The 17849-nt window shown below is 41.0% G+C and overlaps 1 protein-coding gene across 1 annotated transcript in view; it reads left to right on the top strand.

Annotated features, from left to right (window-relative positions):
- The window catches only part of ldlrap1b (low density lipoprotein receptor adaptor protein 1b), a 98192-nt gene that overhangs the window by 71228 nt on the left and 9115 nt on the right, over positions 1 to 17849 (top strand). The window contains exons 7-8 of the mRNA XM_060925268.1: positions 3554 to 3669; positions 9174 to 9208. Of these exons, the coding sequence (XP_060781251.1) occupies positions 3554 to 3669; positions 9174 to 9208 (151 nt within the window). The remainder of the gene's footprint in view (positions 1 to 3553; positions 3670 to 9173; positions 9209 to 17849) is intronic.

The raw sequence follows: 17849 nt of genomic DNA, 5'->3' as shown, positions 1-17849 counted from the left end.
TCTCAAAGACTAATGAAAAGAATTTCACCAAACTTTCAGCATTTGTGCACTCTGGGACAAAAATGAAATGATTAGATTTTAAGATCAAAAGGTCTAAGGTCAAGATTACTGTGAGGTCAAATGTCCATCCCCAAATCACAACTTAATAAGGCGTATAGTCTACCAGGCGGAGGCATCCCCATCGATGCCGTTGGCGTCAAGTTCTATCTAGTTTAATTTTTTTTTTTGTTTTCGGGGGGGACGCACTGGTTTACCTCTGTCCGTCCGTTCAAAACACCCTTTTTCTCAGCAACCACAACTCGTAGCTACTTGGTCCATAGGCTTAGCTAGCAAGCCATGCAGCCGTGTTTTCCACGGCCAGTTCTCAAAAAACACGGCCATAAATCCCCAAACACAGCCTATAAATTTTATACTAACCTGTGCTAACCAAAATTTTGTGAAATTTTGTTTTGTGAAGTAATTTTGTGTATTTATGTGGACGGTTAGCGATTTCCTGGGGCGAGCCCAGAGCTTCCCATATATGGAAGTTAAATCGAGAAAATCGGATTTACCGCCAAAAATTTAGCGTTCTTATTGGTCAGACTTTGAAAAGATGCTTGATGGAAGCAAAATACGACGAGTTTTTACAGCAGGTTTAGAATAAGTAGGTCATGTATTTAGACTTTACACTTTCCTATGTGCCAAATAATATTTTAGGGTTTTATTTTTGGGGGATTTTTTCATCTTTATTGGATAGGACAGTGTAGAGACAGGAAATGAGAGGGAGAGAGAGACGGGGAGGGATCGGGAAATGACCTCGGGTCGGAATCGAACCCGGGTCCCCGGATTTATGGTATGGCGCCTTATCCACCTGAGCCACGACGCCCGGACTCGCAGCCGAGAGCCCACCTCCGCATTCATAAAAGACTGTTCCTGTGGTAACGGCGTGATAATCACTTTCACTCACTCGGTTTCGAGTGGTCTCTCTTTCGCCAAGATTTACATTATCTTAAATAGCACTTTCATGAACTACCATTATTATTGATTTTTTTTTTTTGTCTTGTTTACAGTAATTACATTTCTAGTAACTACAGGAAAATTCCTTTCATTTGTAAGGGTAGTATCTCACTGAGCTGTGACAGCCTGCGACTAGTTGGAAACACAGCAATTGCGATAAAATATGCGAATTAGCGGCAATTTTCACTTGGAATCACACCGAATTGATATTCGGATATTTTATTGCAATTGTTGTCTCCCCAACTAGTCGCAGGCTGTCGGAGCCCGGCGAGATACTACCCATACACTCGCACTTCCTGTCTCATGGAAACTGACTTGAGAAGGGTTCGTGACGGCTTTGCGACGCATTTGCGGTTATTTTTTGAGAAATTTTGTTGCACGAATTTTTTAAACATGTTCAAAATTTCAGCGACGAAGGAGCGACACTTTGCAACTCATGCGAGGAAATTGAGAAGCCCCGCGAATGTTTTCAAAACACTTTTTTGAAACTCTCTCGCGAATGACATACGCAAGCTGTCGCAGCCCAGTGAGATACTGGCTTAACTTAATTCCACTTATTTTTAACTCCTGTTTATTGCATTTTTTTTTTTTTTAACAGAATCAAAATGATTCCTAACATTTTTGTAATGTAACATTTGCATTATGTGTATTTCGTAAAATCAAAACTTGTTAAAGGTATCTATTATTTTCAGTTGTATACATTTTATAATATTAATCTTCAGAGTTGGCTGAATCTCATTTGTTATCTTTGTTGTTTATAGTGTTCTGTGTAATATGACTCGATCACAGCAATTCGTATTGTTTTTTTTGTCTTAAGTGCACTAGAAATTATAATTTAAGGTTTCTGCTTTTATTGCAGGATTTTGTCGAAGATTTTATTGATAATTACAGTGACACTTGTAAAGTTCTGGTTAATAAATAAGAAACTAAATTTAAACTTTTTATTACGTTGGTAAATAAAATTTGTGTTAAATACCTAATAAAATTAATGCTTTCTTTCATTTCTTTTTAAGGCTCAGTTGCAGCTCTAGAAGTCACCAGATTGCACTAAAAAAGATGTGTTTTTGTTTTTGTTTTTTTTTTTTGGTGCAAAAAAAAAAATTTGCACCTGAAAGTCGGGAGTGTAATTTAGGCCCAATCCCAATTCTAATTTCTACCCCTACCCCTCCCCCTTCCCCTCCGCCTTCCCCTTGGCCCTTCCCCTTGAAACTGAGCTACAAGGGATAGGGCTTGAAATTCAACCCCTACGTATTGGGATAGCCCTTCAACGATCGCATACGTCATCGCGTACCTCCGTCAGCGTTTACGTTAGCAAAACGCGACCAAATGCGTCATTGGCTGCGACCAGCCGCTACAGTCAGAGCCAGAACTCTCTGCTGGCAGGGTGTGATTTGTTAACTAACACCACTGAATGGGATATCTTTGGCGCTTCGTGCACCACATCCGACAGAATGAGGTGTCAGAACACTCATGTAAACAATAAAAGCGAGAATAACAGAACAAAACGTACGCAGTCAAGCAACCGAAAACAATACTCACTCCCAAAGCTTTTTAGCAGCAGCTTGGATTTCAGAAATCGCTGCTCATTCTCAGCTCGAAAGCGAATCAAGCGGCGTGTTTCCTCTGGATAACAACTTAAAACACGTAAATAATGGAGAAAATACATTTATGACAATCTTTCGCCGCGGGAACCGCCATCTTTCTGAAATCCGCATGAAATCTCGCTGAAATCCGCATGGCATTGTGGGAAATCACTCAAACCCCTTCGTTCGGAGTCAGCTCCAGGAAAATCTCCGTTTGGAGGGGTACAGAAGCCCTCCCCCTTCCCCTACCCCTCCGCGTTAACTGGGATTGGGATACCCCTACCCCTTCACGTGAACGCGCAAAATGGAGGGGAAGGGCCAAGGGGTTGGTCCAAGGGGTGAAATGGGATTCGGCCTTAGTCATGACCGTGTTACACTCCCTACTTTCAGAAAAACACTCCCAACCTTCCCAATCCTGGCTAAGCCCCTGACTTGGTACCAAACTTCATCTTGGGGTTCTATACCATGTGTACCGTTTTCAGGTCTGTCGCACATCGACTTCCTGTTTACCGACTGAATGTATTTACGAAACGTATAGCGCGGATTTACAAAATTTTCATAACGTTTTTCTCAGCAACTACAAATCACAACTGCTTGATATTTGGTGCCGAGCTTCAGCTTGGGGTTCTATACCAGTCATACCATTTTCAGGTCTGCTGCACATCGACTTCCTGTTTACCGACTGAATGTATTTACGAAACCATATAGGGTGGATTTTGATGCCATTTCAAGAAGCAAAATGCTGTTTCAAAATGACAGTTTCCCAGGATGCTGTTTGAAATCCCTGGGGAGAGACACTGCTCTTTACTTGTTTCAGGGTTCATTATTTGTTCAAGTCAACATTCATAATAAGTGTCCTGTTCCTATGATTGCTTGCATTCTGATGTAAGTGAGAGCGGGGGGATACGGAAGTGAGCAGTAGCTCACAGTTGACTATTTATTTATTTATTTATTTTTTGTGTATGTGTGTGTAGAAGTGGCTACAGGGAATCTACTAAACTTAGAGGAAGGTGCAGTTATACACTCAGGACTTGACGATGATGTAGATACAGCACAGAGCATCAGCACGGAGAACAACAACACTGTTTGGGTAAGTGCTAACACGCGCGCACACACGCACACGGAGACAATGGGAATGATTTTTTTTTTTTTACGTGTACACAAGTGGAACAAAGGGTTATAGAGAGCGCTAATCTGCGCTCATCAGTGGGAGCTGTTTGTGTTTTGATCCGCAGTGTAGGAGTACAAAAACAGCAGGTGGGATCAGTTCATCACGTCAAACACAATTTCGTGCACAAGGTGAAACTCGAGTGCTGTAATCATTTGCTTGTTCTCGGACACCCGGGAAACGTGTAAACATACAGGACTGACTTGATCGCGTGAATCCGAGTCGGCCAGTCGGTTCCTGTAACTCGACAGTAGCCTGTATAATGTACACCTTTGGCACAGTGTTTCAGCATGCTTCATGTAGCTCCAGAAATCAGCTCGTCTTATGGGAAGTTCACTGGCACAGCAATGAAATCGAGTTGAGTCATGTTGAGCGTGTCTGATTTCTTTATCAGCATTAACACTCGCGCTGAGTATGCAGTCATGTGAATCATTCATTCAGCTTGCCTGTTCTTGCTGATCAAACCTTGAATTGCTCAGAAGTGGAAGTTTCAAAAGGCCACATAAGTGAGATTTGCTGGTTTAGTCGTTGCCGCCACTTGCTTTCACCAGACAATAATAAATGTCTTTCTTCTCGGTGAATGCAAGAGCGGCGCATAGTGTCACATGTTACACAAACATGATATGCAGATTGTAAGTTCACCATTTTCTTGAACATGAACCTAATCAGAACGCAGTCCTAAACTCAGGTCCTCTAAGGTTGCGAGAACAAAACGCGTTTTAAAGTCCTTCACAGGATTTTGACGCATGGCATGTTGCTGTATGCCTTTTTTGCACTTCGTTATTAAAAGTATAATGATTTCTTGAGTTGGAAAAACGAAAGACTTTCCCATGTCAGAAAAGTTAAACTGGCAGCTTTAGCTTTACCTTGATGATATTTTCGTCTTTCATGGTGGTCACCATGTCAGATCAGGCCATGATGGTGCCAGAAATTTTTTTTTTTTTTGTCTTCGTTTGGAGACTGGCAACACAAGTTTGACCAATCATCGTTCACGGTTTTGCATATGTTGTCAAGGAGGAGGGTCAAGATATTGTCGATTATGGCCCTCGAGGAACATGTGCAAGTTGCCAAACTAGGCGAAAAATTTTGAAGTGTTAGACTTTTCATTGGTGCGGTGTTGGACATCCCAGCCTGCACGTTGCCGTTCTTCAGTTATGTCACACTACAAGGCCTGTTCATCGTTCCTGACATTCATATTCAGGCCTGCAGCTGGGAATTTGTCGTCCATGACAAAATCAGGCTGAATCTGTGGACTGTTTCAAAGCGTTAACACTGGAGACTCCTTTCAACAGTGCATACTTACTTACTTACTTATCGCCTTCTCACTCACGGAGCATAGGCCATCGACTACAAGCCTCCGTCATCTGCGATTTTGGGCCATCTTTTCTAGCTTTCCCCAGCTGTGTCCCTCCTTCCGCATTTCCGCCTCTTCACTTCGCCTCCATGTGTTATCGTCTTTAGTGAAAGGAGATTCGGCAGTGTAGATTCCTTTCAGCTTTGTCTACTCCGTGTCATTCTTGCACTTCTAAATGAAGGCTCCTCCATCCCAATTTCGATACGATGTCTTCCTCTAGTCGATGTTTCGGTAATCAACAGTAATCCACTGATACCCCTTTTCCACCAAATCGGTTCCAGGGCTGGTTCGGGGCCATTGCTGGTGCTGGTTCACAACTCGTTCAACTTGCGAGCCAGCTGAGAACCAGTTTGCTTTTCTATAGCTCGCGGTGCTAAGCGGAGCCACGTCATTACGTCGCTGTATACGTCATTACATTGCTGTATACGTCAGTTACGGCGCTACATTTACATAAACCTTGGTGTGAATATCGAAGCAAAAACAACACGGAAGAAGCAGCAGCGGCAACAACAACAACAATAATAATAATAATGGATGACTTCGCGTTTGTACAGCTGCTGCTTCTCGTCGCTTAAAAATGGCGATCTTTTGCGGTCTTGTTATTGTTGTTGGTCTTAACAACTCCGCTCCCCCACTGACGTAAGCGGTTCTTTCCTCTGGCCCAGCAAAGAGTTGGTGCTAGCCTGGAACCGGTTTTTCTGGCCCCAGAGCCAGTTCTTTGTCAGTGGAAACAGAAAACCCGGTTCCAAACTAAGCACTGGCCCCGAACCAGCCCTGGAACTGCTTTGGTGGAAAAGGGGCATGAGTGGGGGATTGGCCCGCCCAGGTTCACCAGAGCCTCTTTAGTCAGCACGTTTCTCTATTATTCCAAACAGGCCTTCATGGCAACCGTAGTGGCCCGGGTAGAAGCCTACCCACCATACTTCACCCTGTTTGACAATCCCAAACATATAGTTTGAATTGGCGCTGAAACTACTTTGAGTTGCTGTTGTAGAAAATTAATCAACACCTGCTGACCAATCAGAATGGAGAATTCAAAAGCACAGTGGTGGTATAGACAACAAAGTGCCAGGATCGTAGTACTAAAGTCCAACTCGTGCCTTAATTTTAGGGATTCGTGACTTGAGCACTGATGGCTCGGACTCGTGCATTAACCGCATTCGGACTCGCAAATTGGAGACGAGGTTAACGTGCCATAATAATTTGGCATAAGATATATTTGTCAACATTAATTTTGTACTAATTTTGTTCAAGAGTGTCACACCTGTGCGCCTTGGCGCATGCATCAGATAGACTCTTGGGCGCGCTCTGGACAGCACGCGCCAAGCGGACTCTCGCGCGTGCCGTAAACAACTCTCACCTGCACAGGATTAAGGCGCAATCAGCGTGCCGATATAAAAACTGTGAAAACACACTTACTTTGCAAAGTATTGAGTTGCGTTGCGGACCCATTTCCTTGTTTGGTTTCCTGATCCCTGATTTCCTGTTTCTCATCTTTGATTCTGCGGAGTCTATGATGCCCTGTTTGTGCCTCGCTGGACCTATTGTCCGTTTCACCGTTTTACAATTTTGCCTGCCGTTCTGGATTGTTTACCTGTCTTCACCTTGGATTAATAAACGCACCTTTTGCACTTCCATCCGTCTCCCAACCATCTCTGACAGAATACTTCACACTCCCTGATAAAGAGAAGCACATTCGCATGTTCAGGAACAAACTGATGTTAACGGCGCTGAAACAGCCACCGTCAAATGGTGCGGTCGGAGTGTTGGACTCGGATCAGTAGTGGACTCGATTCGAAATTTTCTTTAATGAGTCGAATTGAACACTAGGGACTCAAGGTTTAGTGACTCGACTACAACATTGCAATGTGCCATCGGAACATCTGTACAAATAAATGATATTCGGTTCTTTACTGCGATATTAAATATAGTCGACAGCACATTATAATTGGCTTATTTTACTCCACTAAATATTTATTGTATTCCAAGACAAAGCAGTTACAAGTTCAAGCTTTTGACTTGATTTAAATATGATTTGTACGGGGATTATATACTGTATCTGTTGCTGTATTTACCCTCGCTGTATATTTATATGGAAACGATTGTGGATTAATCTTGACAACCTCAATTAGCTGAAATATCTACAACCCCGATTCCAAAAACGTTGGGACAAAGTACAAATTGTAAATAAAAACGGAATGCAATAATTTACAAATCTCAAAAACTGATATTGTATTCACAATAGAACGTAGACAACATATCAAATGTCGAAAGTGAGACATTTTGAAATGTCATGTCAAATATTGGCTCATTTGAAATTTCATGACAGCAACACATCTCAAAAAAGTTGGGACAGGGGCAATAAGAGGCTGGAAAAGTTAAAGGTACAAAAAAGGAACAGCTGGAGGACCAAATTGCAACTCATTAGGTCAATTGGCAATAGGTCATTAACATGACTGGGTATAAAAAGGGCATCGTGGAGTGGCAGCGGCTCTCAGAAGTAAAGATGGGAAGAGGATCACCAATCCCCCTAATTCTGCGCCGACAAATAGTGGAGCAATATCAGAAAGGAGTTCGACAGTGTAAAATTGCAAAGAGTTTGAACATATCATCATCTACAGTGCATAATATCATCAAAAGATTCAGAGAATCTGGAAGAATCTCTGTGCGTAAGGGTCAAGGCCGGAAAACCATACTGGGTGCCCGTGATCTTCGGGCCCTTAGACGGCACTGCATCACATACAGGCATGCTTCTGTATTGGAAATCACAAAATGGGCTCAGGAATATTTCCAGAGAACATTATCTGTGAACACAATTCACCGTGCCATCCACCGTTGCCAGCTAAAACTCTATAGTTCAAAGAAGAAGCCATATCTAAACATGATCCAGAAGCGCAGACGTCTTCTCTGGGCCAAGGCTCATTTAAAATGTTCTGTGGCAAAGTGGAAAACTGTTCTGTGGTCAGACGAATCAAAATTTGAAGTTCTTTATGGAAATCAGGGACGCCGTGTCATTCGGACTAAAGAGGAGAAGGACGACCCAAGTTGTTATCAGCGCTCAGTTCAGAAGCCTGCATCTCTGATGGTATGGGGTTGCATTAGTGCGTGTGGCATGGGCAGCTTACACATCTGGAAAGACACCATCAATGCTGAAAGGTATATCCAGGTTCTAGAGCAACATATGCTCCCATCCAGACGACGTCTCTTTCAGGGAAGACCTTGCATTTTCCAACATGACAATGCCAAACCACATACTGCATCAATTACAGCATCATGGCTGCATAGAAGAAGGGTCCGGGTACTGAACTGGCCAGCCTGCAGTCCAGATCTTTCACCCACAGAAAACATTTGGTGCATCATAAAACGGAAGATACGACAAAAAAGACCTAAGACAGTTGAGCAACTCGAATCCTACATTAGACAAGAATGGGTTAACATTCCTATCCCTAAACTTGAGGAACTTGTCTCCTCAGTCCCCAGACGTTTACAGTCTGTTGTAAAGAGAAAAGGGGATGTCTCACAGTGGTAAACATGGCCTTGTCCCAACTTTTTTGAGGTGTTGTCGTCATGAAATTTAAAATCACCTAATTTTTCTCTTTAAATGATACATTTTCTCAGTTTAAACATTTGATATGTCATCTATGTTCTATTCTGAATAAAAAATGGAATTTTTAAACTTCCACATCATTGCATTCCATTTTTATTTACAATTTGTACTTTGTCCCAACTTTTTTGGAATCGGGGTTGTAATAATTATGACGGTCCTCATGGTGAGCTCTCTGACTTCACTTCTCGGCTATATTAGTTTGCTGTTTGAGTGTCTCGACAGGACAATTTATGCAGATGAAATGTGTTCGGCCCAACAGGCAAAAGTCACGGTGATTAGATTAGGAGCTCCGAGTATTGCACCAGTCGGAAGTAAGATCTGGAATGAAGGCAGCAGGTTAAAGCACCGAGACAATCAACAGTTCCTCGTAGTGCAGAAGTGTCACAGTTAAATCTCAAGCGGAATAATTCTCATGACTGCATTCATCAGTTTTGTGTCTCCCCCCCCCCCCCATTTCTCCTGCAGGAGCTTGATGATGGTCTGGATGAAGCCTTCTCAAGGTTGGTGAAGTTTTTATTTTTGTGTTGAACATTACAGCCTTTTAATTACTGTAACTCAGTCACGATATTACAGTGCAAAGGAAACAACCGGGGGGGTGTTAAATAATATTTTTATTTTTAAAAATCACAAATTTATGAAATTTGCAGCACAGCTGTCTTAATAAGTAGGTTTATGGAGTGATGCAGAAAAGCAGTGCGTGTTCTGGATCTTTGGACCAACAAATGAGCAAAGAAAATACAACCCCGATTCCAAAAAAGTTGGGACAAAGTACAAATTGTAAATAAAAATGGAATGCAATGATGTGGAAGTTTCAAAATTCCATATTTTATTCAGAATAGAACATAGATGACATATCAAATGTTTAAACTGAGCCTTGGCCCAGAGAAGACGTCTGCGCTTCTGGATCATGTTTAGATACGGCTTCTTCTTTGAACTATAGAGTTTTAGCTGGCAACGGCGGATGGCACGGTGAATTGTGTTCACAGATAATGTTCTCTGGAAAGATTCCTGAGCCCATTTTGTGATTTCCAATACAGAAGCATGCCTGTATGTGATGCAGTGCCATCTAAGGGCCCGAAGATCACGGGCACCCAGTATGGTTTTCCGGCCTTGACCCTTACGCACAGAGATTCTTCCAGCTTCTCTGAATCTTTTGATGATATTATGCACTGTAGATGATGATATGTTCAAACTCTTTGCAATTTTACACTGCCAAACTCCTTTCTGATATTGCTCCACTATTTGTCGGCGCAGAATTAGGGGGATTGGTGATCCTCTTCCCATCTTTACTTCTGAGAGCCGCTGCCACTCCAAGATGCTCTTTTTATACCCAGTCATGTTAATGACCTATTGCCAACTGACCTAATGAGTTGCAATTTGGTCCTCCAGCTGTTCCTTTTTCGTACCTTTAACTTTTCCAGCCTCTTATTGCCCCTGTCCCAACTTTTTTGAGATGTGTTGCTGTCATGAAATTTCAAATGAGCCCATATTTGGCATGAAATTTCAAAATGTCTCACTTTCGACATTTGATATGTTGTCTATGTTCTATTGTGAATACAATATCAGTTTTTGAGATTTGTAAATTATTGCATTCCGTTTTTATTTACAATTTGTACTTTGTCCCAACTTTTTTGGAATCGGGGTTGTAAACACAGGATGTGATGGACAAATAAAAAAAATTATTGATCTATTTACCAAATAATATACAATATTGAGTGATATATATATATTTTTTTTTTTAATAATTTTGATATTCACTTGGAAAAAGGTTTGTTTACCTTTTCCTACACTTCCCAGAAATGCGTGGTGTTCTTCAGGGTAGAACATTAAAGCTAGACGGCCTTTCAAGTTCATAAAATCGGTGAAATTTAGTTCCCTCTGAAATTTGCTCATTGTGATGCATGTTTATTTCTGTAATATCTCACAAAATCTCAGGCCATTCTGTGGCTGGGAAGTTATTTAATTTGAGGACATTCCCGAGCAAATAACGTGCATGAAATCGCTCGCTTCGTGCAGTCAAGCAGACAGAGGAAGTCCGTGTGCGCATATGCAGGTTTACGTTCTTCTTTTGGGTTTTACGGCAGCTGGCATCCACAGTATCTCATTCCTGCTATCTACAGGTTTACCTTTGAGCATGCACTGACAGTTCCATCATCCTGTCGCTAAACGAACAGCTGAGGTGCTCGCTGTGCACCGATATTTATTAGTTTGGTCCTGCATTTCCTTTCCTTCGTATCTAACATAACATAACGTCTTTTCTTCTCACTTTCACGTTTCATTCGCACACTCGCGTCCTCTATTTATCTCTCCGGTTTCAAATTTGTATCCTTGTGCAAACAGGGAAAGCCCACCATGTCATGCATGACGTAGTATCTTGAATTGGGTCATGGTGAAGCAGGAATGAATAGCGGAGAATTTAGGGCCACATGGCCCTAAATTGATTTTTTTTTTTTTTTTTAATCGAACAATTAATCAAAAACTAATAAAATTGGAAGTCTGTGATTCGAATTCAGTAGCTTTCAGTCTACTAAACAAAAATAATTGCATGTCGGGAAAATTCTTTCTTTTTATGACCTACACTTGAAAGATCTGAAAGGCAGTCTAGCTTTAAACAACTGCGTCTTTGTTTACTGCTGATGCTCTGGAGCAGCCATGGTGATTTGATGTCACGTATTGAACTCGGAGGAGGAGCTTGGGGTTAAGGAGACTACTGTATATTGAGTTCCCAAGGAGGAATCCAGCTTAACCCGTGCTCTACGCCTGTCTCTTGCGGTTTGGTTCGTATAATTCTGTGCAGTGCGACACCTGTTGTGAAAGCAATCTTCAATTTGGTAGCTTCGTCTGTTAAAGGAGAACTGAAGGCAAATTTTTTTTTATCATCAAAATTCTATTTATCTCATTTTATAAAATGTCAGAATGTATTTTTGATCGCTAATTTGTCGCTGCTATAGCAAGTTATGAGTGTTTGAACTATGCTCTGTAATATATCAGTCCATATGTCAAAGCGATGGCTGTAAATGAGATTCGTTGAGACCTGTGCGAGACATCATAGGACGGAAGTAAAACGTACAGCGGAAATCAAAGTGACCAACATCTGCCAACGTTGTCAAAAGACACGTGCGCACTCTTTCGAATGCTGACGTAATCAAGCCGGAAGTTTTCCCTGTGTCCGAAATCGCACTCTATAGTGAGGACACCATTTTGTAGTGCTGTTCGAAACCTTCATGAAGATTATGTGGGAAATGCGCTCAGTATAATATGTATTTATCACAAAAACACATGCATGTATTTTATTATTTTGAAAACCCACCAGCTGCCTGATCTGGCACGTTTTAATTGTGCGACAGTAATGACGTAAATACCAGCGCGACGGAGTAGTCCTTATCCTGTCGTCTTTCCAACTCTACTCCACGTTGGTTCGAAGTCGTATGGAATAATCTCAATCACTGGTGAAGCTGGCGAATCTCGAAATTAACCTAATTTGGAATGATATGGCGATCTGGCCGCTGTGTAAACGGTTTTCAAAATGGCGGTGTTGACGCTTCACATTTGAAGTCTCGCACAAGTCTCATGAAGATCGTGTGGATAAGCGACGCCTGCCGTGGACCACACGAGCTACATTCAACATGGCTAAAGGCTGATAAGTATAATATAATATGCCAATACGAGTCACAATATAAGGTTAATAAAACCAAAAACGTAATTTAACACGTTCATTAAGAAATAAAGCAAGTTTAAAAATGGCTTCAGTTCTCCTTTAATGTTGCATTCGACTTGGCTCAGGAGGAAGTGGGAAGTTTTTGTTCTTGGAGTGATGTCATTTTCACTCTCTGTGCGTCTGAGCTACAAATTGTGACACAAAACCTTTTTGTTGTCTTTTTGTTTATATATATATATATATATATATATATATATATATATATTAGTGCATCTCAAAAAATTAGAATATTGTGAAAAAGTTCAATATTTTCCATCAGTTATTTAAGAAAGTGAAAATTTTATATATTATAGACTCATTACACATAAACTAAAATGTTTCAAGCATTTTTCTATTTTAATTTTAATCAGTATGGCATACAGTACAAAAACATTAAAAAAACCATCTCAAAATATTAGAATATTTCATTTCGAGTTTGAGTAAAACAGTATGAACACAGTGTATCTCTCAGTCTAGTTCAGTACACACAACCACAATCATGGGGAAGACTGCTGACTTGACTGTTGTCCAGAAGATGATCACTGATGCCCTCCACAAGGAGGGTAAGCCACAAAAGGTCATTGCTGAAAAGGGTGGCTGGAAAAGGTGCACAAGCAACAGGGATGGCCGCAGTCTTGAGAGGATTGTCAAGAAAAGTTGATTCAAGAACTTGGGAGAGCTTCACAAGGAGTGGACTGAGGCTGGTGTCAGTGTATCAAGACCCATCACGAACAGACATCTTCAAGAAAGGGGATACAACTTTCGCATTCCTAATATCAAGCTACTCCTGAGCCAGAGACAATGTCAGAAGTGTCTTATCTGGGCTAAGGAGAGAAAGAAATGGACTGTTGCTCAGTGGTCCAAAGTCCTCCTTTCAGATGAAAGTACATTTTGCATTTAATTTGGAAATCACGGTTCTAGAGTCTGGAGGAAGAGTGGAGAGGCACAGAATCCAAGGTGTTTGAAGCCGTGTGAAGTTTCCACAGTCTGTGATGATTTGGGGTGCCATGTCATCTGCTGGTGTTGGTCCACTGTATTTTATCAAGTCCAAAGTCAACACAGCCATCTACCAGGAGATTTTAGAGCACTTCATGCTTCCATCTGCTGACGAGCTTTTTGGAGATGCTGATTTCCTTTTCCAGCAGGACTTAGCACCTACCCACAGTGCCAAAACTACTACCAAATGGTTTGCTGACCATGATATTACTGTGTTTGATTGGCCAGCCAACTTGCCTGACCTGAACCCCATAGAGAATCTATGGGGTATTGTCAAGAGGAAGAAGAGAAACACCCGACCCAAAAATACAGATACGCTGAAGGCCACTATCAAAGCAACCTGGGCTTCAATAACACCTCAGCAGTGCCACAGACTGATCACCTCCATGCCACACCGCATTGATACAGTAATTCATGGTAAAGGAGCCCCAACCAAGTATTGAGTGTATAAATGAATATACTTTTCAGAAGTTGGACATTTTTTTTGTATTGTAAATCCTTTTTTTGATTGATCTTAGGGAATATTCTAATAATTTGTGTAGAGGCTTGTTCTTAGTGAGACCTTGAGAAAGGTGCTATAGCTTACATTGACGAAGTCTCTGACCCAAAGTAACTGTTTCCACTCTCAATGTCCATGTGCCTGGTAATAAATCCACTTGAAACGTCTTGAAAGTTCAACTTTAATCCTCGGTTTAACAATTACAAAGGTTCTAAGATGCAGAGAGTCAGGTAAGAAAAACTGTTCGCTTCCACGGCTCCTCGAGATCTCCCCTGAGAAAGCACGAGATTGTTCTTAGAATAGCTGAGACCGTTCTAATTCTTCACATATGAATTCTAATTCTAATTCTTGAGAAGCGTGAGACCGTTCTAATTCTTCACATATTAATTCTAATTCTTCTAACCTTGCCACATATTATTCATCATCTTAATCATGAAATAAACTACTTATATGAAATTACACACTCAAATGAAATTATTTATACCTTTTAACATAAATTGTAATTCACATCTATATGCATTCTACTTTGGCCGCTACATACCCGGCCCCTAATTGCTTTCTATCCTAGAAACAATTACAACATTGTACTTAACAGTCCTTTTTATTCTGCTTCTTGAAGCAGGCAGAGTTTGGTGATCGGCCGCTCAAGTTCGTTCGTCTTCGTCTTGACTCAAACCTTGCGGTTCTACTTTGGCCGCTACAATTTGAGATACTGGATTTCTGATTTTCATGAGCTATAAGCCATAATCCTCAAAATTAAAACAAAAAAGGCTTTAAATATTTCACTTTACATGTAATGAATATAGAATATATGAAAGTTTACCTTTTTGAATTAAATTATGAAAAAAGGAACTTTTTCATGGTATTCAAATTTGAGATGCACGTGTGTGTGTGTGTGTGTGTGTGTGTGTGTGTGTGTGTGTGTGTATATATATATATATATATATATATATAATATAATTTTTTTTTTTTTTTTTTTTTGTGTGTATGTATATATATAATTTTTTTTTTAAGGTGAATGTCTGTCTGTATCTTGATTGATCTAAAGCAAGTGTTTGTTTAGACAGTACAGTAGAACTCATTTAAAGGGAACAAGTGCGACTTTGTTTACTGCTGATGCTCTGAGCAGCCATGGTGATTTGACATCACTTCCTGAACTCGGAGGAGGAGTTAATACCATACAGAGTTCCTGAGGAGGAATTCCAACTTATTGAGTTTTTTTTTTTTTTCTTTTCTTTCTTGGAGCACTTAGATAAATCAGTGTTGCTAATCAAGCAATTAACCCATGTCCCAGTAATTTTGGTGGCAAATTCAGCTTTTCATTCAGTCTTTTGTTTATTGTACACAACTTTTTTGTTTTAATGTTTTAACACTTGCTTTTGTTGTCATGCAGTCACGTTTAATGTTCTACGCTTAAAGAACACAGCAGCATGACATCTGTTCATCACCAAATTCTCACCAGTTTCAGCCTTCCCCATTACACAGCTTGAGGCCTTGATGTGTGAATAGGAGTGCTATATGAAGAGCAGCTTTGCTCATATGATCCGTTTGTCCTTTGACCACATTGTGCACAGTCACACCACATATTCTGCAGTATAAACGTGAAAACGCATACAGAGACTGTCCTTTACATGCAGCTCTAAAAATAGACTATGGGGTTGTGGTGTTTTGTTTTGTTTTTTTGCAGTGACACCACACCTATCTCACTGCTCCTTTTTTCTGGTTTCATATAGGAACTGTGCTGCACAGGGTGTATATGAGCAAGTTATTCTCAGCTTTAATAATATTATGACTGCAATTTATTTAATAAATCATTCAGTAAATTTCTAACTGGATGAAAGAAGGAATTGGTTCAGAAGATGAGAAAACTGAAGCTTTTAATGTTTTTTTCCCCCCCACATGTGTCGATCTAAAATTGAGAATGAATTCTACCTACTGTGTTTAAAAAAAAAAAAAAGTGCAAACCATTTTATTCATTCGAGTTGGAGCATGAGTGAAGTGCCTAAATCCTAGTGCAAGCATTAAGATTTTCTGACGTTATTTTATCCAGGAACTGCAAGCCAAATTTCTTTAAAAAAAAAAAAGCTCACAACTTGGCGCCCCAGAGCTCTAAACTCAGTTGTGTCCGCGATATTATTCTGCTTATGGAGTGTCTAGACTGGGCAAATCCTACAAATTGAATTAGTTACACCCAAAGGTAATTAAATCAATATGATGAGAAGCTCAGGTTCATTCCAGTTAGAGCTAATATCAGACATTTCAGTTGCTGCTGGGAAATTTCAGCTGTGTGTGTGTGTGTGTGTGTGTGTGTGTGTGTGTGTGTCCCCAACAAAAAAGCCAGCTGCTCTCATCGTAGCTGCAGAGGTTATTCTTAATGTGTGTTTATGAACTCTTCAAGGAGCATTATACAAGATTCGTCAAAATCTAGAGTTCAGCCAGAGCTAGCATTAGCAAGAGCCGTCATGAGATCACTTTCAAGTGCCCTTGGCCGTTCACCTGCACGAAAGCCAAGTTATAACACGGTCTAAATGTGCAAAATTCAGCTCATACGGAGTTATAAGACTGGACAAGAGTGCCTCTGCTGGCCTGGGTTGTTTTTTTTTTTTTTAAATAAACTGCCGCTTCTGGTGTTGGCTTTGAAAGAATCATTAGCTGCATGCTAGGCTGTAGAACTGCCTGAAAGCCACTATATTAATTATCACCCAATAGTTAATTGGATATACTGAATCCAACTTGGTGGCACGGTGGTGTAGTGGTTAGCACTGTCTCCTCACAGCAAGAAGGTTCTGGGTTCGAATCCAGTGGCCAACGAGGGCCTTTCTGTGTGGAGTTTGCATGTTCTCTCCGTGTCTGCGTGGGTTTCCTCCACAGTCCAAAGACATGCAGGTTAGGCTAATTGGAGGCTCTAAATTGACTGTAGGTGTGAATGTGAGTGTGAATGTTTGTTTGTCTCTGTGTCAGCCCTGCAATGATTGATTTGGCGACTTGTTCAGGGTGTACCCCGCCTCTCACCCATAGTCAGCTGCAACCCTGTACGGATAATGGATGGACGAATCTAACTTGGAAAATTGGTTTATTCTAGTTTTACTATATCGCTTGTTGCTAAGGTTCTTCAAGCACATCTTTGGGGTTTTTTGCTCCCAGGAGAATTATCTGGCTGTGCCAGGCATGTACCAGCTTCAACCATGAATTTTCTTTTCGGCTAAACGGAGATGGAGCGGAGTGAGGGCTGTTGGGAATTGTCTATAAAAAGGTGCCCATGTGAACATAACCCGTTATGGGCTGCAGCTCTTTTCTCAGCCACATAATCCACTTGTGATAATGCTATGGTGTAAGCGATTGTTATTTATCATGTTCCACATGTTTTCCAGGTAATTTGTCCAATGATTTGCAGATCATGGTGTTCTGTTTTAACACAGCGGGTTGACCCAGCGTCCCAATGTTTTTGGAATTAGGGTTGTAAATAGAACCACTCGCCAGCACACACACACCTTGTATAACAACAGAGTTGCACAATGTTTGTCCTTTTTTTAAATTTATTTTTATTTTTTCAAATTATCATAATATACAGTTGAGTGCAAAAGTTTGTGCCCCCGTTCATACATGTATTTTTATTTTCAAGACAACTATCCAGTACATAATGGCAAAATGAACAGAGAGAGAAAAACACTAAAAGAGATCAAAATTTTCTGTTCTTGTTCTGGAGAAGTCTGACCATTAAAATATCCTTAATAACATGCAGTATTTGACTCGAACATCTGTGAAGCCGTGGTGTAGTGGTTAGCACTGTCACCTCACAGCAAGAAGGTTCGAGCCCCGTGGCCGGCGAGGGCCTTTTTGTGCGGAGTTTGCATGTTCTGCCCGTGTCCGCGTGGGTTTCCTCCGGGTGCTCCGGTTTCCCCCACAGTCCAAAGACATGCAGGTTAGGTTAACTGGTGACTCTAAATTG

This window comes from Neoarius graeffei, chromosome 7, assembly GCF_027579695.1.
Source record: "Neoarius graeffei isolate fNeoGra1 chromosome 7, fNeoGra1.pri, whole genome shotgun sequence".
NCBI lineage: Eukaryota > Metazoa > Chordata > Actinopteri > Siluriformes > Ariidae > Neoarius > Neoarius graeffei.
Note: the sequence above shows the minus strand (reverse complement) of the source record. Positions and strands in the feature narration are given on the sequence as shown.